Source organism: Rhinoraja longicauda, chromosome 33 (assembly GCF_053455715.1).
Source record: "Rhinoraja longicauda isolate Sanriku21f chromosome 33, sRhiLon1.1, whole genome shotgun sequence".
NCBI lineage: Eukaryota > Metazoa > Chordata > Chondrichthyes > Rajiformes > Arhynchobatidae > Rhinoraja > Rhinoraja longicauda.
Window position 1 is genome coordinate 6993070 of NC_135985.1, and position 27741 is coordinate 7020810.

Genomic DNA, 27741 nt, shown 5'->3' on the forward strand with positions numbered 1-27741 from the left:
AATGCATTTAATCCGTGTACCCGCCCAGGTGTCTTTTAAATGTTGTTGTAGTACCTGCCTCAACTACTTTCTGTGGCAAGAGCTGGTTTTGCTTTACAGCGAATGCAGCACCGGAGACTCAGGTTCGATCCTGACTACGGGTGCTGCACTGTAAGGAGTTTGTACGTTCTCCCCGTGACCTGCGTGGGTTTTCTCCGAGATCTTCGGTTTCCTCCCACACTCCAAAGACGTACAGGTATGTAGGTTAATTGGCTGGGTAAATGTAAAAATTGTCCCTAGTGGGTGTAGGATAGTGTTAATGTACGGGGATCGCTGGGCGGCACGGACTTGGTGGGCCGAAAAGGCCTGTTTCCGGCTGTATATATATGATATGATATGATAATTACACACTGCCACGACCATGCCTCTGACCAACGCCAGAGTCCCAGGTTCGATCCTGACCTCGGCTGCTGTCTTTATGGAGTTTGCACGTTCTCCCTGAGACCTCGTGGGTTTTCTCCGGGTGCTCCGGTTTCCTCCCACATCCTAAAGGCATGCGGGTTTGTGACTTAAATTGGCTTTGTGTAACTAGCTAGTCCCCAGTGCGAGTGGCTGATCGGCGGTCAGCTTGGACTCGGTGGGCCAAAGTGTCTGTTTCCATACTTTTTCACTAAAAACAAAAACAAAAACACAAATAATTAATCCAAGGCGATGCAAGTTCAACGGACATCAAGTATTTCCAATTTCCATAACAAAATGCAGATTATTTTTCTATAAACTAGAGCATTTATGTTGTGGGTCTTGCCAAAACTGATCGGGCAAGGTTTTAGCAAAGCTGCTTATGATTATTTGTAAACTCCAATGCCCTTGGGACCACTCCATGTAACCTGTCGGAATGAAGCTTGGTTCTTTCTCCAAGCAAAAGCTTTGTCGAATGATGAGAAGCTAACCCTTTAATGTCATGCTGTGGACAAATGATTTATTGCTGAAACTCTTAACTCTGGAGCCAAGTTAACAGTGTTTACTTGTCTTGTGTACTGGCAATGGAATACTTGCTGCAGCTGAGATACAGGGTGGAATCAGGCCCCACAAGTGTGCACAATGTACTGATCACCCTTTCACATTAGTTCTTATGTTATCCTAGTTTCGCATCCTACTCACTAGGGGCAGTTTACCGAAGACAATTAACCTACAAACCTGCACGTCTTTGGAATGTGGGAGGAAACCAGAGCACCTGGAGAAAACCCACGCAGTCACAGGGAGAACGATCCTTACTTCGGGTGCTGTCTGTGTGGAGTTTGCACGTTCTCCCTGTGACCACGTGGGTTTCCACCCACATCCCAAAGACGTGCGGGTTTGTTCGTTCATTGGCCTTTGTAAATTGCCCCGAGTGTGTCGGGAGTGGATGTGAAAGGGGGATAATGTAGAACTAGTGTAAACGGGTGATCGATGGTGGGCTGAAGGGCCTGTTTCCATGCTTTATTTCTAAACCAAACTAAACTGATTCCTCTTGGCCTAGAACAAGGTGAGCAGGGAAAGGTTTAATAGAGACCTGTTGGCCGACACGAGCTGCCAGAGAGAGTGGTTGAGACTGGCGGAATAACAACATTTAAAAAGCATTTGGGCAGGTGCATGTGTGGGAAAGTTTTAGAGGGATATGGGGCAAACATAGGCAGGTGGGGGTGGTCTGGATGGGGTATCTTGGGGCTATTATTATTGAGTCTTGCTGCCAGCCGTGCAATGTTGTAGCCAGCGTGGTGCAGTGGAGCGAGAATTTAATCTCTCCTGCTCACTCACCTATTTCACATAAAACAAATTAAGATCTATCGTCCTGTGAGCTTTGTATACTAATTCCGTTGACAAGTTTGTTTTGTCACAGCGTCAGAGGCCCGGGTTCGATCCTGACCATGGGTGCTTTGTGTACGCAGTTTGTGCGTTCTCCCCGTGACCACGTGGGTTTTCTCCGGGTTCTCCGGTTTCCTCCCGCACTCCAAAGACGTACATGTTTGTAGGTTAATTGGCTTTGGTAAAGATTATAAATTGTTGTGTAGGATAGCGCCCGTGTATGGAGATCACTGGTTGGGCCGAAGGGCCTGTTTCTGCACTGTATCTCTAAACTAAACTAAACTAAACCAAACCAATATGGGCGGCAAGGTGGCGAAGCGGTAGAGTTGCTGCCTTACAGCGAATGCAGCGCCGGAGACTCAAGTTCGATCCTGACTACGGGTGCTGTACTGTACGGAGTTTGTACGTTCTCCCCGTGACCTGCGTGGGTTTTCTCTGAGATCTTCGGTTTCCTCCCACACTCCAAAGACGTACAGGTTTGTAGGTCAATTGGCTGGGCAAATGTAAAAAATTGTCCCTAGTGGGTGTAGGATAGTGATAGTGTGCGGGGATCACTGGGCGGCGCGGACCCGGTGGGCCGAAGGGCCTGTTTCTGCGCTGTATCTCTAAATCTATAAATCTAAAACTAAAATCAGAACACCCACTAGATCACCGCTCTTCTTTGCTGCCCATTGCCAGAGCTTGTGTGGACTGGTGGCTGTTTCAGATCTCTTTCATTCAGTTGCGGTGTGGTAGTCTGTTTATGGCTGTCATGAATGGCACTGTTTGCAGTGTGCGTTGTGTAAATATTGGAAGCTGTTTGGAGTTCCGGGATCTAACAGTAAGTAGTCCATGTGGAAGCAGCCCATCCTGAGAGTTGGGGGAGGGGGAGTTTCAATCCCACTGCGGACTCTGGCTCACACAGGTCTGGTTCTTGGGTAAATTCATTAAATCAAAATGATCAAACTCGCTTCCGCCGAGTTTGCTCAATTCCAAGAGACGCCCTCCGCCCCCATTATTTAATGGAAACTAGGGAGGTGGCCCTGACTTATCCTGCTCTTTTCCTGCATCCAGTTCCTCCTCCACTATCAGTCTAAAGAAAGGTACCGACCCGAAAAAGACACAAAGTGCTGGAGTAACTCATCTCTGGATCTTTGGAGAACGTGGATAGGTGATGCCTCGTGTCGGGACGTGAAATGTCACCTATCCATGTTGTTCAGAGATGTTGAGTCATTCCAGCATTTTGTGTCTCTCTTTGGACATGGGAGTCAGTCTATCGTCACCCGTATGCTTGTGTTAACGAGTGAGGATCGCTGGTCGGTGTGGGCTAGGTGGGCTGAAGGGCCTATTACTGCGCTGCATCTCCAAACAAACTAAAACTAACCATTGTCCACTCACAAGGTTAAGATTCCCACCACTACACCCAATTTATTTATTAATAAGTGAATTGCACAGAAATAGACAACCAGCATTGCAACTCCACAGATGTACACAATACTTGTGGAGTGTTCCTTAAAGAACTCTTTGCTGTAATGAACATTTTTTCCAAGTTTCTGCTGCGTGGGATCTTCGTGTGGTGCGGACGAGGTGTGAAAGATCACAGCGGGACACCAAAGCTTTCCACCTCTTGGAATCATTGCAACCAGGCATCTCCCCCCTCTGCAGGAAACTCAGTACAGGATCAATCCAAAGACCAAGGAGCTGCCGCCTCTGCGGAACCCGGACATCCTGGTGGGTGAGAATGACCTCACGGCGCTCAGTTACCTCCACGAGCCCGCCATTCTACACAACCTCAAGGTCCGCTTCATGGATTCCAAGCTCATCTACACTTACTGTGGTAAGTCACGGGCAGCGGCTTTAGAATGTCGAGCTCTGCAGGATGACAAGCTCACGATGGGACCAGGCATGGTTGCAGAATTACAACGCGTTCATTTCACCTGGTCAAGTTCAACTCGTTTAACTCCATAAGTTTAACATGTTAAGTTTAATTTATTAAACTCTGTTTAACTTGTTTAACTTTTTATGTTTAACTTGTTATATGTAACTTGTTAAGTTTAACTTGTTTAACTTCAAATTTAACTTGTTTAACATATTAAGTTTAATTCTTAGTGTGTTGCATTTAACTCTTAGTGTGTTAAGTTTAATTTTTAGCGTGTTACATTTAGCTCTTAGCATGTTATGTTTAACTCTTAGCATGTTACATTTAACTCTTAGCGTGTTACATTAAACTCTTAGCGTGTTACGTTAAACTCTTAGCGTGTTACGTTTAACTCTTAGCATGTTACGTTAAACTCTTAGCATGTTACGTTAAACTCTTAGCGTGGTACGTTTAACTCTTAGCATGTCACGTTTAACTCTTAGTGTGTTATGTTAAACTCTTAGCATGTTACATTTAACTCTTAGCATGTTACGTTTAACTCTTAACATGTTACATCTAACTCTTAGCAAGTTACGTTTAACTCTTAGCAAGTTATGTTTAATTCTTAGCGTGTTACGTTTAACTCTTAGCATGTTACGTTTAACTTAGCAAGTTACGTTTAACTCTTAGCACGTTGTGTTAAGCGTGTTGCGTTTAACTCTTAGCGTGTTGCGTTTAACTCTTAGCGTGTTGCGTTTAACTCTTTGCATGTTGCGTTTAACTGTTAACTCTAACTTTAACTCATTTGTGATTAGGTTATGTTCAACACTGATGTCACAACACTGACATCCTGCAGGTTTGTGTGGTTTCCAATGAACTGGGGGTCAGCATATAATGTGTGGCACAATCTCATATCGACTTAGAACACAAAGTGCTGGAGGAACTCAGCGATATTTAATCAGTCTGAAGAAGGGTGCCCACCCGTCCACTCTAAAATCCCGTCCATCAATTCTAAACGTTAGCGATCAGCACAGCCCAGAAAGCAAATGTCCAACATCATTGCCACAAATGACGGCAATCCATGCAAGACATTTCTAGTAGTTTTACCCCTGGAGATGCAGGATGAAACGGGATCTAATCCACTGGGCCCTTCGAGTGGAAGTGAATTCAATGCACTGGAGTTCTGTGGCAGATCAAGTCTACAGGCAATCTGTGCTATCTAGTCGAATTCAGAAATGGAGAAACAGAGAACACAACACACAGTTCTCATTGATGACTCAATTGTTGTAACCCAGGGTGTGAGGGAAATCAATTCAAAGCAGCATATGGCCCACAGATCAAAAGGAGGGAGGCTTTTCAAAATGGCCCAGTCTTGTCAGGGCTGCACGGTGGCACAGCGGTAGAGTTGCTGCATTACAGCGCCAGAGACCTGGGTTCAATCCGGTCTGTACGGAGTTTGTACGTTCTCCCCGTGACCTGCGTGGGTTTTCTCCGTGTGCTCTGGTTTCCTCCCACACTCTTAAAGACATATAGATTTGCAGGCTGATTGTTATAAATTAGTATAAATGCACAACTTGTCCTAAGTGTGCGTGGGGTAGTGTTAATGTGCGGGGAATGCTGGTCGACGTGTCGAAGTGCCTGTTTCCGCACTGTATCTCTAAACTAAACTCAACTAAAAGGTAGAGATGGAGAGATCAAAGCCTTTTGAAACAGGCCCTGTTGCCGACTGAGCTCACAGTGACCATCATCCACCCTTTTACACTCATCCCACTCTAATCTAATCCACCTTTATTCTCTCCATTTCACTACCCTCCAGCTTCAACCATTCACCTGCACACAAGGGGCCATTTACAGCGGCCAATTTAACCCACTGCCACACGCGTTTGTCTCGCATTTTGATACAAATTCTCTGTCCTTCTGGAAATGAGGACCAGTAATGATTTTTGCGAATGTACGGGGATGGGAGTTTGATTTTTAGATTTTTAATTTTTTTTTAGAGATACAGCGCGGAAACAGGCCCTTCGGCCCACCGAGTCCGCGCCGCCCAGCGATCCCCGCATATTAACACTATCCTACACACACTAGGGACAATTTTTAAAAAACATTTACCCAGTCAATTAACCTACAAACCTGTACGTCTTTGGAGTGTGGGAGGAAACTGAAGATCTCGGAGAAAACCCACGCAGGTCACGGGGAGAACGTACAAACTCCGTACAGACGGCACCCGTAGTCAGGATCGAACCTGAGTCTCCGGCGCTGCATTCGCTGTAAGGCAGCAACTCTACCGCTGCGCCACCGTGCCGCCCTCTTTGAATCGGTCGAGGAGACAGTAATTAAAAAACAATGGCCGGATTTGATCTCTTGGCCAATTAATGTGCCCTTCTGCTCACACAGTGAATATTTCCCACTCTTGCAGGTATTGTCTTGGTGGCCATCAATCCATACGAGCAGTTGCCCATCTATGGAGAGGACATCATCAATGCCTACAGTGGACAGAACATGGGAGACATGGACCCTCACATCTTTGCTGTGGCCGAGGAGGCTTACAAGCAAATGGCCAGGTCAGTGCCTTGGTTCAACGGAGCGAGTATAGTTGGTTACGGGACGGTCTATGGGGCTATCAAGAGACGTGTTAATAGACAATAGACAATAGGTGCAGAGTAGGCCATTCAGCCCTTCGAGCCAGCACCGCCATTCAATGTGATCATGGCTGATGATTCTCAATCAGTACCCCGTTCCTGCCTTCTCCCCTGACTCCGCTATCCTTAAGAGCTCTACCTTGCTCTCTCTTGAATGAGAGAGTTTAATTGTCACTTGTGTCTATCTGCGGAAGCATAATGGGTCTGTGAACACGGTAAGCAACAGATAACATAATAAACGAACAAAAAGAAAAGTTCAATAAATATTAAAATATTGAGGTGAGAAGGAACTTTTTCACCCAGAGAGTTGTGAGTTGGTGGAGCGGGAGCACGTGGCCGCTGGCTGGGTGAGGTCACCTTGTGCCGTATGTGGGAGTGAGGAAGTTGGCAACCCTACATTAATGTGCGTGGAGGAGAGTGATTGCCCTTGAATATTCGAGCCTGGTCACAGCTGATCACGGCTGGGAAGAAACTGTCCCTGAATCCTTTCACACTTCTGTACCTCTTGCCTGATGGGAGAGGAGAGAAGAGGGAGTGGCCAGGGATGCGACCTGTCCTCGATGATGCTGCTGGCCTTGTCGAGGCAGCGTGAGGTATAAATGGAGTCAATGGAAGGGAGGTTGGTTTGCGTGATGGTCTGGGCTGCGTCCACAACTCTCTTCGATTTCATGCGGTCCTGTATTGAGCTGATCCCACGCCAGGCTGTGATGCATCCTGATGTGGTGAAGTTGATGAAGTTGCCTAACAGCACCAACTGTTAGGTGAGATGGTGAAGCTGGTGAAGTTGCCTCACAGCACCAGAGACCAGGTTCCATCCTGATCTTGGATTCTGTCAAGTCAAGTTTCAAGTCAAGTCAAGTTTATTTGTCACATGCACATACACGATGTGCAGTGAAATGAAAGTGGCAATGCCTGCGGATTGTGCACAAAAAAAGGATTACAGTTACAGCATATAAATAAAGTTAATACAGAGAAGACAAAATTTAGTCCCCGGAGTTATAAAAGTTAACAGTCCTGATGGCCTGTGGGAAGAAACTCCGTCTCATCCTCTCCGTTTTCACAGCGTGACAGCGGAGGCGTTTGCCTGACCGTAGCATCTGGAACAGTCCGTTGCTGGGGTGGCAGGGGTCCCTCATAATCTTGCTTGCTCTCGTTCTACACCTCCTGATGTATAGGTCCTGCAGGGGGGCGAGTGTAGTTCCCATGGTGTGTTCTGCCGAACGCACTACTCTCTGCAGGGCCATCCTGTCCTGGGCAGAGCTGTTCCCAAACGTTGCGGTGCGTTGCGGAGTTTGCACGTTCCCCCCCACATGACCATGTGAGTTTTCTTCACGTACTCTGGTTTCCTCCCACATCTCAAATCTGGTGTGGGCTTGTACCTTAATTGGCCACTGTAGCATTACCTAAAGGTGTAGGGAGCGGATGAGCAAGTGTCAAACATGGTACAAGTGTGAACGGGGGATAAAATGTGTAGGAAGGAACTGCAGACACTGGTTTAAATCGAAGATAGGCACAAAATGCTGGAGTAACTCAGCGGGACAGGCAGCATCTCTGGAGAGAAGGAACGGGTCACGTTTCGGGTTCAGCCTGAAGGGTCTTGATCGGAAACGTCACCCATTCCGTCTCTCCAGAGATGCTGCCTGTCCCGCTGAGTCGCTCCAGCATTTTGTGTCTGTGAATGGGTGATAGATGGTGTGTGTGGACTTGGTGGGCCTAGGGTCTTGGAGTTTAGGGACGTGGCGTAGAAACAGGTCCTGTGGCCTAGTGAGTCGATGCTGACCATCGATTACCTGTTCACACTAGTTCTATGCTATTCCACTTTCGCATCCACTCACGACATATTAAGGGCCATTTACACAGGGTAATTAACTTACAAACCCGCACGTCTTTGGGATGTGGGAGGAAACCGGGACACCCGGAGGAAACCCACACAGCCACAGGGAGAACATGCAAACTCCATAAAGACAGCATGCAAGGTAAGGACTGAATCTGGGTCTCTGGCGCTGTGAGGCAGCAACTCTGTCACTCTGTTTTCCACGCCGTATCTTTAAATGAAAAATTACAATTTTACAAAATCAACCAGGTTGCATCAGGGCCGAGATTCTGTTGGAACAGAAAGCTCCAGTCCTTCAGGCAGAGTCATTGCACTGAAAGTTGCAATGGCAAAAGGAAGTGTAAGGAAATAACTGCAGATGCTGGTACAAATCGAAGGTATTTATTTCACAAAATGCTGGAGTAACTCAGCGGGTCAGGCAGCATCTCAGGAGAGAAGGAATGGGTGACGTTTCGGGTCGAGACCCTTCTTCAGCCAAAAGGAAGGGTGAGTAGGAGACCAAGGGGGAGGCAAGGGGTAACACGGAGAGGATGTGGGAGAGAGAAATAGACACAATATTTATGAAATGCTGTGTCGAATCTCTGACATTCCAAAGCGATTCATTCATGCACAGTTCATTTATTCTGAAGAATACTCGGTATTGTTCTGCAGGAAAACATGACTGTCAGCTGATGCTGAGCAAGACCCCAAGAACAGTAGATAAAATTCCATTGTGGATAGTCCCTGCTCTGATGGCATTGGCTCAGGCCATTGTTCTGTCTAAGAGGAGTTGTTAGTGGCATATTGCCCAATATCAAGTTGGCCTTGGAAACGAGGTGGTGGCTCAGTTTAGAGATACAGTGTGGAAACAGGCCCACCGAGTCCGCACCGACCAGCGATCCCCGCACGTTAACACCATCCTACACGCACTAGGGACAATTTTGCACTTCCACTACATCAATTAACCGACAAGCCTGTACGTCTTTGGAGTGTGGGAGGAAACCGAAGATCTCGGAGAAAACCCAGGCACGGTCTCTGCCGATGTAAGCGCTCTAAGGCAGCAACTCTACCGCTGCACCACCCTGCCGCCACCGTATGAATCGTCTTCCTCCTCTTACGCCTAATTCTCAGGCTTTATTTCATCTTGCATGCGTTGTGTGATCTTTGCTGGCTTCAAATCCGGTCCATAATGTGGTCCGCGTATCTTCTCCATCGAGGACCACAGTGGCTCGAGGCAGGAGCTCTCCACAACCTTGTTGGCAGTAACGATCGATGTTATAAGATGACAAGGTGGGAGGGTGGAGTAACTGGTAGAGCTGCTGTCTCACGGCGCCAGAGACCCTGGTTCGGTCCTGGCCTCAGGCTCTGACTGTGCGGAGTTTGCACGTTCTCCCCTGCGATCGCGTGAGTTTCGGCTGAGTGCTCCAGGACGGTCCCACATCCCAAAGACGTGCGGCTTTACGGGTTAGTTGGCCTCTGTAAGTTGATCCAAGTGTGTAGGGAGCGGATGTGAAAATGGGATAACATACAACTAGTGTGAACGGGTGATGGGTGGTTGGTGTGGACTCAGTGGGCCAAAGGCCCTGTTTCCAGGCTGCATCTTTCAGTCACTCACTCAACATCATGGCCTTTCCCACTCAGATTAAAATAATTCTTGGGGTTCTCCATTTCAGGCTAAAGGACTTGGGTTTATCCAATTTTCCTTCCTAATTGAGACTTCTGATGGCAAGGCCTTGGTCCCAGCTCTGCCTTCACTGCTCCCTGTCAAGTGTCAAGAGTGTTTTATTGTCATACTAGACCAAGTGGACCTGTTGAGCCCAAACCTCTCCTGTATTGGTGCACCACCCTGTCCTCCCCCCTTCCCCTCTCTCCTCATCCCCCCCTCCCCTCTCCCTTCTCCCCCCACTCCCCCCTTCCCTCCCTCCTCCCTCCTCCCCTCCCCCTCCCCACCTTTTAAACTTTAAAATGTGAATAACTTAAAAAATATAACACCGATTTCAATAAAACTACTTGCATTATCACTAAAGTGACAATCTTGAGGAAGGTGGGCCTAAGATTGTGGCGCTATCGTGTACAAACAAGATAACAAATGAGAGTTTTAGTATATAGATGTCCCAAATAGAATAATTAAATTCCTACTTGCAGCAGCACAACAGATATGTAAATATAGTAGACAAGCGCACGCACATGGACACGCACTCTTACACACTCACACATTACACACACACATTACACACACATGCGCGCGCGCACACACACACACACACACACACACACTACACTTGCACACCTTACACACAAAAACAGAGACACAGGCACACACACAGGCGCACACACACATAGACACACACACACATACACACACACACACATACACACACAAAGATAGACAGCCACACACACAACACACACACACACACAAAGATACACACACACACACACACACACACACACACACACACACACACACACACAAAGACAGACAACCACACACACATACACACACAAAGATAGACATGGACACACACACACACACACACACACACACACACACACACACACACACACACACACACACACACACACACACACACACACACACACACTACACTTGCACACCTTACACACAAAAACAGAGACACAGGCACACACACAGGCGCACACACACATAGACACACACACACATACACACACACACACATACACACACAAAGATAGACAGCCACACACACAACACACACACACACACAAAGATACACACACACACACACACACACACACACACACACACACACACACACACACACAAAGACAGACAACCACACACACATACACACACAAAGATAGACATGGACACACACACACACACACACACACACACACACACACACACACACACACACACACACACACACACACACACACACACACACACACACACACACACACACACACACACAAAGACAGACAGACACACACACAAAGATAGACACACGCACACACACACACACAAAGAAAGACCCACACACACACACACACACACACCTACACACAAAGACAGACAGACACACACGCACGCTTCAGTCTGCACTAATTTCCTGAGCAGAAACCTCCCCAGAATGGAAGATGGCGCAGTGGAGATGTCCTGGGATCTCTGTGGGTCCCGTCCGCTTGTTCGCCTTGATGTTCCACAAAAACTGGTGTTTGTCAACTTCCTAGAGATTTCTGGATGGATTGTGGGTTAATTGGCTTCTGAAAATTGTTCCTGGTCTGTCGGATGGAACCAGCGTCTGGACGATTGCTGGTCGGTCGGGCAGCATCTCTGGGGAAAATGGATAGGTTACCCCTGCACTTTGTGGGTTTTCTTTGTACTTCACAGATGCTGCTAGACCCGCTGAGTTACTCCAGCATTTTGTGTCTTATTTTGCAGAGTCGGAAGAAGGGTCCCGACTCAAAACGTTGTCTATTCATGTTCTCCAGAGATGCTGTCCAACCCGCTGAGTTACTCCAGCACTTTTGTGCCATTTTTCTATACAATGGAAATTGAAACCAGTACATTGTTCACATCTCTCCTGATTTCTATTGATTCTTTTTGTACCATTGTAGCAATTGTAAAAAATCTACGTAGATCCACCAAACATTGTGTGCGATCTGTTCTGATGAGAATATTTTGTATTGTGGAGAAAGACTTTGTTTCTGTGTCACTGTACCAGCCCTTCCACAGAAGTTTTCTTTTAATGTATTAGAGTAATTTAATGTGGAAACAGGCCCTTCGGCCCATACCGAACAATGTGCCCCATCTACACTAGTCCCACTTGCCTGCGTTTGGCCCGTATCCCTCTAAACCCGTCCTATCCATGTACGTGATAGTACGTGCCTCAACTACCTCCTCCTGCAACTCGTTCCATACTGTAGGAATGGGGAAGGAAATAATTAATTGATCTATTTCCTGAATGTATTTGGAGCTGAAAACATAGTGTGAGCTAAATAACAGAGATGGTTGGAATCTGGAATTAAACAGGAGGCCGGGCAGCATCTGTGGAGAAAGAAACAGTGGTTCAGGCTGGAGATTCGTTCAGGTTCTATTCCAACCTCGTCTACTGCATTCAACGTTCCCGATGTGGCCGCCTTTACGTCGGCGAGACCAAGATTAGACGAGGCGACTGTTTTACCGAACACTTGCACTCAGTCCGCCAGGGTCTGCTGCATCTCCCACTTGCTAACCATTTTAACTCCTCATATTTAAATACTGAGTACTTTTGCACAATGACCTTTCTGTCCTGGGCCTCCTCCATTGCCAGAGTCAGGCTACCTGCAAACTGGAGGAACAGCACCTCGTATTCTGCTTGGGTAGCTGACGACCCAGTGGTGTGAACACTGATTTCTCCAATTTCGAGTCGTACACCCTCCCTAGTGCAGACAACTCTCCCACCGCACTTGCCAACCTGCTCCTTCCCCCTCCTCCGTATGTTCATCACTCATCCCCCATTTCCCCGTTATTCCCCCCTCTCTACACCCCCGTCCCCACCTCCCCTTCCACCCATATCCCTCCCTCCAGCTTTAAATTTCACCCCTCCTCCACTCTTCACCTGACATTCTTTTGTCCCCTTCTCACCTCGAGCCTTTGTCACTATCTCCACCCATCTCTCTGTCACCTCCCCCTCACCTGTATCCACCTATCACTCGCCAGGCTTTGTCCCGTCCCTCCCTCTCTTTTCCAGCTGCCTCCCCCTCTATTCTAATCAGTCCCGACCCAAAATGTTATTTGTCCATTTCCCTCCACAGATGCTGCCTGACCTTCTGAGTTCCTCCAGCACTTTGTTCTTCTCTCTGGTCGGTACCTGATGTAATTTAACTCTAGATCCCTTGCTGTTGAACCCATTGCCTACAATTATCCAGTTGTGATAATGTTTGAGAGGGCAGATTATCTTTCCGTTGGCTGTTGAGACTTTGTCTTGCACTGAACGTTATTCCCTGTACACTGAGGACGGCTTGATTGTAATTATATATCGTCTTTCTGCTGACTGCAACCACAAAAAAAGGCTTTTCACTGTGCCTTGGTACACGTGACGATAACAAACCTAACTAATGTGTGTTTCAGGGATGAACGGAACCAGTCGATCATCGTGAGCGGCGAGTCGGGGGCTGGGAAGACGGTTTCGGCTAAATACGCCATGCGTTACTTTGCCACTGTCAGTGGCTCTGCCAGTGAGACCAACGTGGAAGCGAAAGTCCTCGCTTCCAACCCCATCATGGAGGTGAGAGGATCGCACTGGGAAAGCAGGCAAACTTAGTTTAGTTTAGAGATACAGCGCTTGGAAACAGGCCCCTCAGCCCACCAAGTCCACGCCGACCAGCGATCCCCATACACTTGAGCTATCCCACGCACTAGGGACCATTTACAACTTTACTGAAGAAAAGTTAATCTACAAAACCTGTACGCCTTTGGAGTGTGGGAGGAAATTCCTTGTATACACTGGAATTTAGAAGGATGAGAGGAGATCTTATCGAAATGTATAAGATTATTAAGGGGTTGGACACGTTTGAGGTAGGAAACATGTTCCCAATGTTGGGGGAGTCCAGAACAAGGGGCCAGTTTAAGAATAAGGGGTAGGCCATTTAGAACTGAGATGAGGAAAAACTTTTTCAGTCAAAGAGTTGTAAATCTGTGGAATTCTCTGCCTCAGAAGGCAGTGGGGGCCAATTCTCTGAATGCATTCAAGAGGGAGCTAGATAGAGCTCTTAAGGATAGCGGAGTCAGGGGGTATGAGGAGAGGGCAGGAACGGGGTACTGATTGAGAATGATCAGCCATGATCACATTGAATGGCGGTGCTGGCTCGAAGGGCCGAATGGCCTCCTCCTGCACCTATTGTCTATTGTCTATTGAAACCGGAGCACCCAGAGAAAGCCCACGCAATCATGGGAAGATAGTACAAACTCCGTACTGACAGCACCCCTAGTCCGAGGTATTTATTCACAAAACGCTGGAGTAACTCAGCAGGTCAGGCAGCATCTCGGGAGAGAAGGAATGGGTGACGTTTCGGGTCGAGACCCTTTTTCAGACTGATCCATTTCGGGTCGAGACCCTTCTTCAGACTGAGTCTGCACCCATAATCAGTACCGAACCCGGGTCTCCGGTGCTGTAAGGCTGCAACTCTACCTCTGCACCACTGAATAAAAAGCACGTCTGAAGTATTAGTGACAATCCATGGGTCACTGAGAGAGATTGAGATTGATAATATCCTAGAAAATGTAAGACAAGTTGGCAGTAGAAGTAGATAGGTTGGTAAAGATGGTGTACGGTACGTTTGCCTTCATCGGTCAGGGCATTGAGTATAAAAGTCAAGAAGTTATGTTGAATTTTTATGGGCCTTTGTAGATGCAAGTATCTGCAGATACTGGAATCTTCAGCAAAGCATAAAGTGCTGGGGTAACTCAGGGGGTCATAAGGTCAGAGGTGATAGGAGTCGAATTAGGCCATTCGAGCTATTAATTCTACTCCGCCATTCAATCTTGGCTGATCTATCTCTCCCTCCTAACCTCATTCTCCTGCCTTCGCCCCATAACCCCTGACACCAAGAATGATACTAATCAAGAAAGGGTCAGGCAGCATCTGTGGAGGGAATGAATAGGCATCCTTCATAACAACCTGAAATTGTAGACTTCAACATTCAACCCAGTCTGAATTGGAGAATTCATATTTCTCTTGGGTAGTTTATAATCTAGTGGTATGAACGTGGAATTTTCCAATGTCGGGTAGCTTCCACAACCCCCCCTGCTTCCTCCACTCCAAGTCCGTTAACCAGTTCCACAGTTCACAGTGATATATCCCTCTTAGCTCACGCCGTTCCCAGCCAACATTTGGCTTATCGGGGAACCTCCTTGCCTGAGGTCATCTGTTGCCGGCCCCGATTTGTCCTGGATTTTTTCTCTCGCTTCAAGTACCCCCTCCCCCCGTTGCCCCCACTAACTACAGTCTGAAGAAGGGTCCCGACCCGAATCATCATCGATCAATTTTCTCCAGAGATGCTGCCTGACCTGCTGAGTTACTCCAGCATTTTGTATCCGACCTTGTGTTGCTTTGGTCAGGCTGCTCCTAGTTTGCAAGTGTGATCATGTAAATACCACGGTCTGCTCTGGCAAGGCTTGGAATGAGAAAGCTTTGATCCTCTGAAACGGTGAATCATATTGACATTCCAATGATGAGCAGACATGCTTCAAGGCTATTTGTGGGCAGGTCCTCCTCATTCCAGTGTGTTTGAATCACTTCCTTTATGGGCTGGGTGATTCCAGGACTCTAACTAAACCTTTTCTCTCAGAGGATGGTCTGTAGGCCATTTAGGACTGAGATGAGGACAAACTTTTTCACCCAGAGAGTTGTGAATCTGTGGAATTCTCTGCCACTAAAGGCAGTGGAGGCCAATTCACTGGATGTTTTCAAGAGAGAGTTAGATTTAGCTCTTAAGTGCCAAAGGAATCAAGGGATATGGGAACGGGTACTGATTTTAGATGATCAGCCATGATCATATTGAATGGCGGTCCTGGCTCGAAGGGCCGAATGGCCTACTCCTGCACCTCAATTTTCTATGTATCTGGAAACGGCTGTTGGAGAAAGCTATGGGAGTGGATACAGTTCCAGCTTTTAAAAGACACAGACATATATATGGATAGGAAGGGTTTAGAGAGAAATGGGCCAAATGCAGGCAAATGGGGCATCTTGGTTGACATGGACAAGGTGAGAGTGTGTGTTTCTGTGCTGGACAGCTGTACGGCTCCATCATCAGCAGTTTATTTCTGAGGTGAACACGCTCAAGTTTAATTATAAATCCTGACTGTGCACAAATCTTACCTGGTTACATGTAAAATGGAAGAACTGCAGTATTGAGTTCATTGCACATGTGTGAATTTGAATTTGCATCGAGTGATGTGTGTGTTGTGCTGTGATACATTTATGGTGATCAGTGCTGTAGAGCTGTGTGATTTATCAGGCGTAGATACAATTGTAAAATGTTCGTGGAGCCACCATAGGGCGGCACGGTGGCACAGCGGTAGAGTTGCTGCCTTACAGCGAATGCAGCGCCGGAGTCCCGGGTTCGATCCCGACTACGGGTGCTGTCTGTACGGAGTTTGTACGTTCTCCCCATGACCGCATGGATTTTCTCCGATATCCTCGGTTTCCTCCCGCACTCCAAAGACGTACAGGTTTGTAGGTAAATTGGCTTGGTATAATTGTAAAAATTGTCCCTAGTGTGTGTAGGATAGTATCAGTGTGCGGGGATCGCTGGTCGGCGCGGACTCAGTGGGCCGAAGGGCCTGTTTCCGCGCTTTATCTCTAAACTAAAACTAAACTAACACGTGAGTCACAGTTTTGAACAAGATTAGTGACTGCCATTTTTAAACGTCAGCCTTGAAACAAAAGGGAAAGTTTTGCTTTCAAAAGTTGTCAATTTGCAATTATTGGGGAATGTTTCAATGCGGGCAATTGTAGTCAAGGGTGTTTTATTGTCATAGGTCTGAAACAGAGCAATGAAATTCTTACTTCAAGGTTTCAAGGTCAGTTTATTGTCACATGTACCAATTAAGGTGCAATGAAATTTGAGTTACCATACAGCCATACTAAGTGAAGAGCAACAAGACACACAGCCACCTAAAGGTTAACATAAACATCCACCACAGTGGATTCCACATTCCTCACTGTGATGGAAGGCAATAAAGTTCAATCTCCTTCCTCTTTGTTCTCCCGCGGTCAGGGCAGCCATTTTTTTTTGCATACACACAGATACGCGCACACGCACACACACACACACACATATATATATACACACACACACACACACATATATACACACACACACATACACACACACACACACACACAAACAGACACATACATACACACACACACTCACACACACACACACACACACACACACATACACACACACATATATATACACACACATATATATACACACACACACACATATATATATACACATACACACACGCACACACACAGACACACACACACACATATATATACACACACACACACATACACACACACACACACACACAGACACACACACACACACGCACACACACACATACACACACACATATACACACACACACACATATACACACACACACACATATACACACACACACAAACACACATAAATATACACACACACACACACACACACATATATATATACACACACACACACACACACACACACACACACACACACACACACACACACACACACATACACACATACACACACACACACACACACACACACACACACACACACACACATTTATAGTCAGTATGTAGTTCAGAGCTTATTTGGAGGTTGCAGTGTTTAATAGCCTGATGGTCGAAGGGAAGAAACTGTTCCTGAACCTGGACGTAACAGTTTTTCCGCCCCTACACCTTCTTCCCGATGGCAGGAGTGAAGTGAGTGTGTGGCCAGTGTGCTGTGGGTCCTTGATGATGCCGGCTGCCTGTTTGAGCCAGTGACTCCTGTAGATTCCTTTGATGGTGGACTTTCTGTAAACTTTAACCTTTCAACGTGGGTGCACCAGCGTTATGTGGCGGTGATGGTGAAATAGCTGGGTGTGGTGTGTGAGGTCCCCTTTTGCTGCCGACTGTCTGTGCTGTTGCTTATTTGCTGACTCAGTCTCCTGATGGGATCTTTGAATGACGGTGCTAATGTGTTGCTAAGCCAAAGGTATCTCGTGTTTGGTTTACAGTTGCGGAGCTGTCAGGAGGAGTCATCTCTCAGGGTGGTAGATATTTATATTCCCTGGGGCAGAAAAATAAATGAGAGCTAACAAGTGGCCTTTGAAAATTCTTATTGAGAATGTAAGCGTTTGCCATCAAAGCGGTCTTTCCAGTAGGAGGTGCCTTGGTCTGTCTTTATGAGGCAGTAAGAGGCTCTTCAGCTCATCAGTTCCATGCCAAGTGTGCTAGACATTCATATCATATCATCATACACATACAGCCGGAAACAGGCCTTTTCGGCCCACCAAGTCCGTGCCGCCCAGCGATCCCCGTACATTAACACTATCCTACACCCACTAGGGACAATTTTTACATTTACCCAGCCAATTAACCTACATACCTGTACGTCTTTGGAGTGTGGGAGGAAACCGAAGATCTCGGAGAAAACCCACGCAGGTCACGGGGAGAACGTACAAACTCCTTACAGTGCAGCACCCGTAGTCAGGATCGAACCTGAGTCTCCGGCGCTGCATTCGCTGTAAAGCAGCAACTCTACCGCTGCGCTACCGTGCCGCCCTTACCTTTAATCTCTTTTCCCTGCTCTTCTGCCATCCATTCTGCCTCTCTCAAGTGCCCATCTCCTGCCATCCAGCTAGGCAGGTGATAATTTACAGCAGGTAGTTACTTACCTGCATGTCTTTGGGATGTCGGAGGAAACTGAAAAATCTGGCGATACGTTTTCCTCAAGGAAAGAGGACTGGCAGAAGGATCAAGGAGAATGTTTACCAGCCAGATTGCCTCATGGAAGTATATTAGAAGATAGACACAAAAAGCTGGAGTAACTCAACGGGTCAAACAGTATCTCTAGAGAAAAGGAACAGGTGATGTTTCTGGTCGAGACCCTTCTTCAGACCAAGAGTCGGGGGAAAGGGAGACTAGAGACAAAGACGGTGATACAGAGAGATATGGAACGAATGAAAGATATGCAAAAAAGTGACGATGACAAATGAAGCAGCCCATTGTTAGCTGTGGGCTAGGTGAAAACGAGTTACAGACAATGAGACTCAACAAGATGACTTTGACTTAGTGTAGCAACAGTTTTCACTTTGTTGTCTTTCATTGGTCACACATGGCTTTGGTGTGTGCTGGCTCTGCAGCTGACTAGCTACCACGTCTGCCGCGCTTTGCATTTCTAACGGATTAATGTGCGTGTAAGCCAGTAATGTGAGGAATGTCCTGCGATCGATGTACATTGGACGCCAGCTCTCCTGGATTTGGAGTTGCTGGTTTATCCCCAAAAAAGTCACGAAGTGCTGGAATGACTCAGCGGGTCAGGCAGCACCTCTGGAGAACGTGAACAGGCAACATTTAGAGTCAGGACCTTTCCCCACCCTGAAACCTCACCGATCCATCTTCTCTGGAGATGCTGCCTGAGCCGCTGAGGTTTGGGCTTGTTATTTCTTCTTGTGCTCCTGTAATTGTTTAGAGGAGACGAAGGTGAGCATTTACACTTACATTTAGTTTCGTTTCGCTCCATTTAGAGATACAGCACGGAAACAGGCCCTTCGGCCCATCGGGTCCGCGCCGACCGGCGATCCCCCCACACTAACACTATCCCACACACTCGGGACAATTTTCAATTTTACCAAGCCCATTAGCCAACAACCCTGCAGGGTCTTTGGAGTGTGGGAGGAAACTGGAGCACCTGGAGAAAACGGGGAGAACGTACAAACTCCAAACAGACAGCACCCGTAGTCAGGATCGAACCCGGGTCAATGGCGCTGTGTGGCAGCAACTCCACCGTGCCGACCATAAAAGTATAGGAAATGGAGGAACAGCATCTCGTATTCCACATGGGTAACTTCCAAACCAACCGTGTGAGCATTGAACTTTCCAATTTTTGGTAACTAACCACCTACACCCACCCCCACGGGCCCTCCCCTTTCCACGCCCCACCTGAATGCGTACCCATGTCTCCCACCATCCCACCACCTTTCCCATTCCCACCTATTTGTGTGACACGGTGGCGCAGCGGTAGAGTCCCTGCTCTCACATCGCAAGAGACCTGGGTTCAATCCTGACCCCGGGTGTTGTCGACATGGAGTTTGCACGGACTCCATGTGACCGTATGACTTCCCCCAACATCCCAAGGTGTGCGGGTTTGTTGGTAAGTTAATTGGTCCTCTGCAATTGCCCCCAGGTGAGCAGGGAGTGGGAGTTAGTGTGAACAGATGATCGATGGTCGCTGCGGACTCAGTGGGCCCAATGGCCTGTTTCCACGTTGTATCTTTAAACTGAACCGTCGGTAAAGCTGGTGTTTGCTTGAGGGATTGTTTTATGGAGCAAACCAGAATTCTGTGCCTCTCGTTGCATTGCAGTCGATTGGAAACGCAAAGACGACCAGAAATGATAACAGCAGTCGATTCGGGAAGTACATCGAGATCGGGTTTGACAAGAAGTACCGCATCATAGGAGCCAACATGAGGACCTACCTGTTGGAAAAATCCAGAGTCGTGTTTCAGGTGAGGGCTACGCTACTTGAAGCTCCCTTGAAACTTTGAAGTCAAGTCAAGTCAATTTTATTTGTATAGCACATTTAAACGCAACCCACGTTGACCAAAGTGCTGTATATCAGTCTTTCATTGAAGCTTTCATCAGTCCGGGTATTGAGTGTAGAAGATAGACACAAAACGCAGGAGGTCCTCAACTGGTCAGTCAGCATCTCTGGAGAAAAGGAATAGGTGATGTTTCGTGTCGAGACCCTTCTTCAGACAGAGAGTCCAGTTTGAATAAGGGTCTCAACCTGAAACGTCGCCTATTCCCTTTCTCCAGAGATGCTGCCTGACCCGTTGAGTTACTCCAGTAGTGTGTGTGTCTATCTTCGGTGTAAACCAGCATCTGCAGTTCCTTCATACATATTGAGTACAGACATTGGCCTGCAAAGAGTGGATGTGGAGAGGGTGTTTCCACCAGTGGGAGAGTCTAGGACCAGAGGGCACAGCCTCAGAATAAAAGGACGTACCTTTACATTGGAGGTGAGGACGAATCTCTATAGTCGGAGGGTGGTGAATCTGTGAAATTCATTGCCACAGACGGTCGTGGAGACCGAGTCTTTCGGTATTTTTAAAGTGGAGATTGACAGGATCTTGATTAGTCAGAGTGTCAAAGATTATGGGGAGAAGGCAAGGGAATGGCTTTGAGAGCGAAAGATAGACCTGGTGGGATGGCAGGGGTTGAAGAAAATGCAAGGTCGACAGTATTGGTATTGGATGGAGTGAGGACAAGGAGATCAAGAGACCCTTCTGTTGTGTTGTGGAGCTTTGCACCAAAGTTGGCTTTAATCTCTTGCCCGTCTTCTCTTTCAGGCAGAGGAGGAACGGAATTACCATGTTCTCTACCAGCTGTGCGCTTCTAAGCATCTGCCTGAGTTTAAGGAGCTCAGGCTGGGTACGTTCACCGAGACTTTGCTGATTTCCAGTAAAATTCCATGTTTAAACCTTGGGCTAATTTCTTCAACACTGAAGCGATGATGAGGAGCATCAATGACCTGTGCAACGATCCTCCTGTCTCCTGTGGTTACCTGTACCACACCTGCACCATTGATCCCTCATCAATGATGGAGTCACGTCAAAGTCCTGTAGTTTAGTTCCGTTTATTGCCACGTGTACCGAGCGAGGTACAGTGAAAAGCTTTTTGGTGCGTGCTAACCAGTTAGCAGAAAGACAATACATGATTACAATCGACCTGTCCCCAGTCTACAGATGTATGGTAAACAAAGGGAATGACGTTTGGTGCAAGATAAAGTCCTCCAAAGCATTTTAGCCCAATAAAATCTTCCGCCACGTTCTCCAGTTGATGACTTTGCTGCTCGCTTTGCCTAAATAGTCCGCATCCGGTAAAGCCCCAGAGTCCGACAAGAACTAGCAGCAAACAAATGGCTCCTGTCTCCTTGATCAAAGCACAAAGTGGTGAAGGAACTCAACGGGCCAGGCAGCTTCTGTGGAGGGAGTGAACAGACAACGAGTGGACAGACAACGCTGGAATTTAGAAGATTGAGGGGGGATCTTATAGAAACTTACAAAATTCTTAAGGGGTTGGACAGGCTAGATGCAGGAAGATTGTTCCCGATGTTGGGGAAGTCCAGAACAAGGGGTCACAGTTTAAGGATAAGGGGGAAGTCTTTTAGGACCGAGATTTCACACAGAGAGTGGTGAATCTGTGGAATTCTCTGCCACAGAGGGTAGTTGAGGCCAGTTCATTGGCTATATTTAAGAGGGAGTTAGATGTGGCCCTTGTGGCTAAAGGGATCAGGGGGTATGGAGAGAAGGCAGGTACAGGATACTGAGTTGGATGATCAGCCATGATCATATTGAATGGCGGTGCAGGCTCGAAGGGCCGAATGGCCTACTCCTGCACCTATTTTCTATGTTTCTATGTCGCGACCCTTCTTCAGACTGAGAGCAGTAGAGGGGAGAATGCTGGAAAAGCGAGGGTGGCTTCTTAAAAAAGGCTCTGAATTGTTTCCAATGATAGGACTCCCATAGAATGATTATCTTTTTACGTTTAAAAAACATCTTGACAGCTTCATGAATAGGATAGGTTGGGAGGGATATGAGCCAAACGCAGGCAAGTGGGACTGTAGATTGGCCATGTTGGTCGGCATGGGCAAGTTGGGCTGAAGGGCCTGTTTCCATGCTCTATGAGTCTAAGACTCGAATCTGAATAGAAGAGCTTATCAAAATGATAGTTTTTCAAAGATGCTATATATGCTAGCCTTTTGTTTCTCATTTGGGTCTTTGTGGGTTTCTGGTTGATATTGGCCTGTCTTCATGATAATACACCACTTCACTTTTACCAGCTGTTTGGGTTTAAAAACAACTTAAAAGCAATTTAGTTGGCGGCGCAGTGGCAGAGTTGCAGCGCCAGAGACCCACATTCAATCCTGACCACGGGTGCTGTCTGTACAGAGTTTGTACGCCCTCCCTGTGACCACGTGGGTTTTCTCCGGGTGCTCCGGTTTCCTCCCACATTCCAAAGGATGATAAGTTTGTAGGTTAATTGGCTTCTGTAAAAGCTGCCCCTCGTGTGTGTGTGTCGGATAGGACTAGTGTGAACGGGGGATTGCTGGTCGACACGAACTTTGTGGGCAGAAGGGCCTGTTTCCACGCAGTATCTCCAAACTAAACAATGTACATGGCCCCTTAAAACGTGAGCGAGTGGGTTGTATTAATGTTGTGAATCACCTGGATTTGCTGGCATGTAATGTTATTGAATGGTTGATACCCATGTAGTGATTCCAATTCAGCCATTTAATTGTTCAATTGGTGTCTCCGCCTCTAGCTCACGCCCAGAGCTTTAACTACACGAATCTCGGAGGCAGTACAGTCATCGAGGGGATAGACGATGCAAAGGAACTGTTGAACACAAGGCACGCATGCTCCTTATTGGGTACGTTTCTAAATCCTTCACATTGTATTTTGCCTGGCGTTGTAAATACAGGAGTGCAAGTGAATAGATTTTGCTCACTCTTTTATAACCTCCTTGCCATGGAATATTTTTTTAGGTCACTGCAGCACAGGAACAGGCCCTTCGGCCCACAATGTCCATGCCGAACATGATACCAAGTTAAACTAGTGTGTTGGAAAGAAAACTGCAGACGCTGGTTTAAATCGAAGGTGGACACAAAATGGTGGAGTAACTCAGCGGATCAGGCAGCGTCTCTGGAGAGAAGGAATGGTTGACGAAGGGTCTCGACCCGAAACGTCACCCATTCCTTCTCTCCAGAGATGCTGCCTGACCCGCTGAGTTACTCCAGCATTTTGCGTCTACCAAGTTAAACTCATCTCACTTGCCTGCATGTGATCCATATCTCTCCATCCCCCGCATATCCCTGCGCCTATCCAATAGCCTCTTAAATGCCACTATCACATCTGCCTCCACTCCACCCCACCCCACCCCACCCCCCCCCCCCCCGGGTAATGCGTTCCAGGAACCCCCCACTCTCTGTGCAAAACAAAACTTGCGCCCCACACCTCCTTTACATAATCTCAAGGAGTTGACTAAATTCTTTAAGACGTGGAAAATTCAAGATTTGGAAAGTTGCATCGCGTCACAGCAAAGTTACAGCTAGCATTTGTACGGCTCTTCAGCTCTTTTTGATTGGAAACAGTTGAACTCAAAACATTCCTTTAATTATAGTTGTCAAAGACCTTATTGTGACCAGTCACACTTATGTTTACGGACGTCTGTTCTTGTGTGGTTGGTGACTCTCCAGCTTGATCGTTCAAGTAAACTGTGCTGCTTTTCCAAGTGTCTTTGAGCCAAGATCAATACAGACAGTGTTTGGAAGATATTTGCTATCGCAGTGTAGACCGCCAAGCATTTGCAGCAGTTTGGATGGCATTGATTTTCTCAATAACCTGAAATAGCGTCTGCTAAAGTAACAGACAGTAATTTTCTTCCATCGCACTTTCAAGTCAACATGCATTAAATCAGGAGTGGGCTGCAATAACTCTTGATCCCTCTCCCCGATTTGAGAAGATCATGCATGATTCCTTAGAAGTGGGAACACGGAACTGCAGCTGCTGGTGTACACCAAATATAGATGGCTGGAACAACTCAGCGGGTCAGGCAGCATCTCCGGAAAAAAGTGATGGGTGATATTTCGAACCGGGTTTGAATTAAATTGAATACTTTATTGTCGCAGTGAAATTCTTTGCTTGCATACCCAAGCTATGCAAATAGTTGCCCATAAAGGGCGCTGACAACGTTACAAATTCCCAAATCCCCCCCCCCACCTCCATCCCACGCCAGTTCCCCGTTTGTTCTTAGGTAGACACAAAATGCTGGAGTAACTCAGCGGGACAGGCAGTATCTGTGGAGAGAAGGAATGGGTGACATTTTGGGTCGAGACCCTTTTTCCGAAACGTCACCCATTCTTTCTCTCCAGAGATGCTGTCTGTCCCGCTGAGTTACTGCAGCTTTTTGTATCTACCTTCGATTCAACCCAGCATCTGCAGTTCTTTCCTGCACCCCCTTTGTTCTTCCCCCCCCTCCCTCACTGCGGCCCCCCCACGCCAGGTCCTTTGATCCTTCCATCGGCAGCGGCATCCTCACTCCACGCGGTCCGTCTTCCATCAATTGGTGCCATCATTGACCGCCGCAACAACCTCTCCACTATCGCTGCCAGGTCGTCTCCGGGCGCCTCGTGGCGCCAACGCAGGACTTTGTCGACCCGCGAGGCTCCGGCCTCGCTTCTCAGCGGCTTCTCCGGAAGACGTCTTCTGGCAAAGAAGGGGCTGACACCCTTCAAACAAGGGAAGGGACAATACAATACAGTACAATATATCTTTATTGTCATTGTACGGGGGTACAACGAGATTGGGAATGCGCCTCCCATACGATGCAATAAATTAATTAGCTTGTCAGTATTAATTTAGACAACCCAATGAAACAGTCTGTTCGAACAGTTTTAAAACAGAATAAAGTGCAAGTAGATCTGTGCCGGTTCACTGTGCGATGTGACCATCCGGCTCAGCAGGACCGGTTCATAGCAGCTATGGCCCTGGGGATGAAGCTGTTCCTGAGTCTGGAGGTGCGGGCGTAGAAGGCCTTGTATCGTCTGCCCGATGGTAGAAGTTCGAACAGACTGTTGCAGGGGTGTGAAGAGTCTTTGTAGATGCTGGTGGCTTTTCGTGTGTTGTAGATGCCCTCCAAGGCTGGTAGCTGTGTTCCGATGGTCCTCTGAGCTCTTTATGGACTACCCGCTGAAGAGCCTTCCTCTCTGCCTCCGTGCAGCTGAGATACCACACAGGGATGCCATGCGTTAGGATGCTCTCTATGGTGCAGCGGTAGAAGGTCGTCAGCAGCTGTTGGGGTAGACCAGACTTTTTCAGTGTTCTTAGTTAGAACAGTCGTTGCTGTGCCTTCTTGACCAGCGCAGCAGTGTTATTGGACCATGTTAGGTAACTCCGAAATGTGAGTGCCCAGGAACCTGAAGCTGGACGTTCTAGAGGGCTACACGAGCGACAAGGTTGCCACGTAGAAGGATAGTTGCAAACACTGGGAATCTCAGAAGAGTTTCCGATCCGCACTGTTCTTGTTTATTATTATTCTGGATAAAGTTTATTTTTGGATAAACGGCCCTTATTAAAATCAGTGCATTTGTACAGACACAATCATTTTACGTGTTCATATCATTCAACGCAAATTCATTTTCGGAGCCATTTTGATAAATATCTTGATTTTGTTTCCCAGGCATCAATGAATCCCACCAGATGGGAATGTTCCATGTTCTTGCCGCTGTTCTCCACTTGGGAAATGTGACGATCAAGACCAATGATCGGGATGCAGAAAACTGCTTCATCCCTGTGAGTATTCCTGATCCTTGGAATGATGGTGGAGGCTCCTTTGGGACAGGGTGGGGGTGAGGTCTACCCATCTACAACCTGCCACGATTTGTTACCGCTGGTACCTGCGAGAGAGCTCTGTTTCAGGTTTGCTTTACCGTCACGTGCACCGAGCGAGGTACAGTGACAGGCTTTTGCCGCGTGCTAACCAGCCAGCGGAAAGACAATCCGTGGTTACAGTCGAGCCATTCGCAGTGTTCAGGTACACGACAAGGGAATCACGTTTAGTGCAAGGTAAAGTCTAATCCGAGGGTCACCAATGAGGTAGGTGGTAGCTCAGGACTGTTCAAACTTGCACGACTTTGGAATGTGGGTGGAAACCCAGGAGAACCTGGAGATCAACCACGCAGCCACAGGGGAACGTACAAACTCCGCACAGACAGCGCCCGTCGTCAGGATCAAACCCAGGTCTGTGGCGCTGTAAGGCAGCAACTCCACTGGCAGCTCGTTCCATCGACCCACCACCCTCAGTGAAAACGTTGCCCCTCAAGTTCCTTTTAACCCTTTCCCCTCTCACCTTGAACCTCTGCCCTCTAGTTCTTGATTTGGTTCTGTACTGACAGCGCCCGTAGACGGGATGGAACCCGTGTCGCCGGCGCTGTAAGGCAGCAGCTCCACCGCTGGGCCACCGTGCCGGACAGTCCGCGCCGCCCAAGCGGGAAAATGTTCCCGACCGGAAACATCGTCTCTCCTCCCTCGCCCGATCAGTCCGAGGAAGAGTCCCGCCATGACAAGTTGTCTGATTTGCCATGTTCACTTGCGTACAAAATTGAATTGTAGCGGAGGAAAGGATAATCCTCGGGTTGGACCCGCGTAAAGTTGGACGCACGATGGTCGGCAAGCACTCACTGTGCTAACGGACCTGTTTTCATGCTGTACCTTTCTGTGACTAAGTTACATAGCATGTACAAGATGACCTGTGGGTATATATTCATATCTGAGGCTTTGTTAAACAAGTTCATGGATGATTGGAGCAGAATTAGGCCATTCGGCCCATCAATTCTACTCCACCATTCAATCGTGGCTGATCTATCTCTCCCTCCTAACCCCATTCTCCTGCCCTCTCCCCATAACCCCTGACACCCGTATTCATCAAGAATCCATCTCTTTCTGCCTTAAAAATCTTCATTGACTTGGCCTCCACAGCCGCCTGGGGCAATGAGTTCTACAGGTTGTCCACAGAGGTTGCTGCTGTGTTGGTTGACATGTGGCTTTCCTTGGCTTGTCGCCACCCCGCCCCGCCCCATTGTAGGTGTGACATTCTCCTCCCTGCTTGCCCTTGCCCTTACCCTTCACTCCTCTCCTTATCTGATTTCTGACTGTGTCCACCAGGAATCCTGTCGCCACACCCACATGTGAAACGATATCGCTTTGTCCTCTGTGTGTTACACAATGTTATATTAGAATGAAAGAAAGACACAAAAGTGCTAGAGTACCTCAGCGGGTTAGGCAGCATCTCTGGAGAACACGGATCAGTGACGTC

At 47.5% G+C, this 27741-nt stretch overlaps 1 protein-coding gene across 1 annotated transcript in view; it reads left to right on the forward strand.

The window, feature by feature from the left end:
- Positions 1–27741, forward strand: part of myo5aa (myosin VAa) — a 169314-nt gene that overhangs the window by 51680 nt on the left and 89893 nt on the right. Inside the window, exons 3-9 of the mRNA XM_078427407.1 lie at positions 3469–3640; positions 6078–6222; positions 13215–13371; positions 20229–20372; positions 21216–21297; positions 23191–23298; positions 26107–26219. Of these exons, the coding sequence (XP_078283533.1) occupies positions 3469–3640; positions 6078–6222; positions 13215–13371; positions 20229–20372; positions 21216–21297; positions 23191–23298; positions 26107–26219 (921 nt within the window). The remainder of the gene's footprint in view (positions 1–3468; positions 3641–6077; positions 6223–13214; positions 13372–20228; positions 20373–21215; positions 21298–23190; positions 23299–26106; positions 26220–27741) is intronic.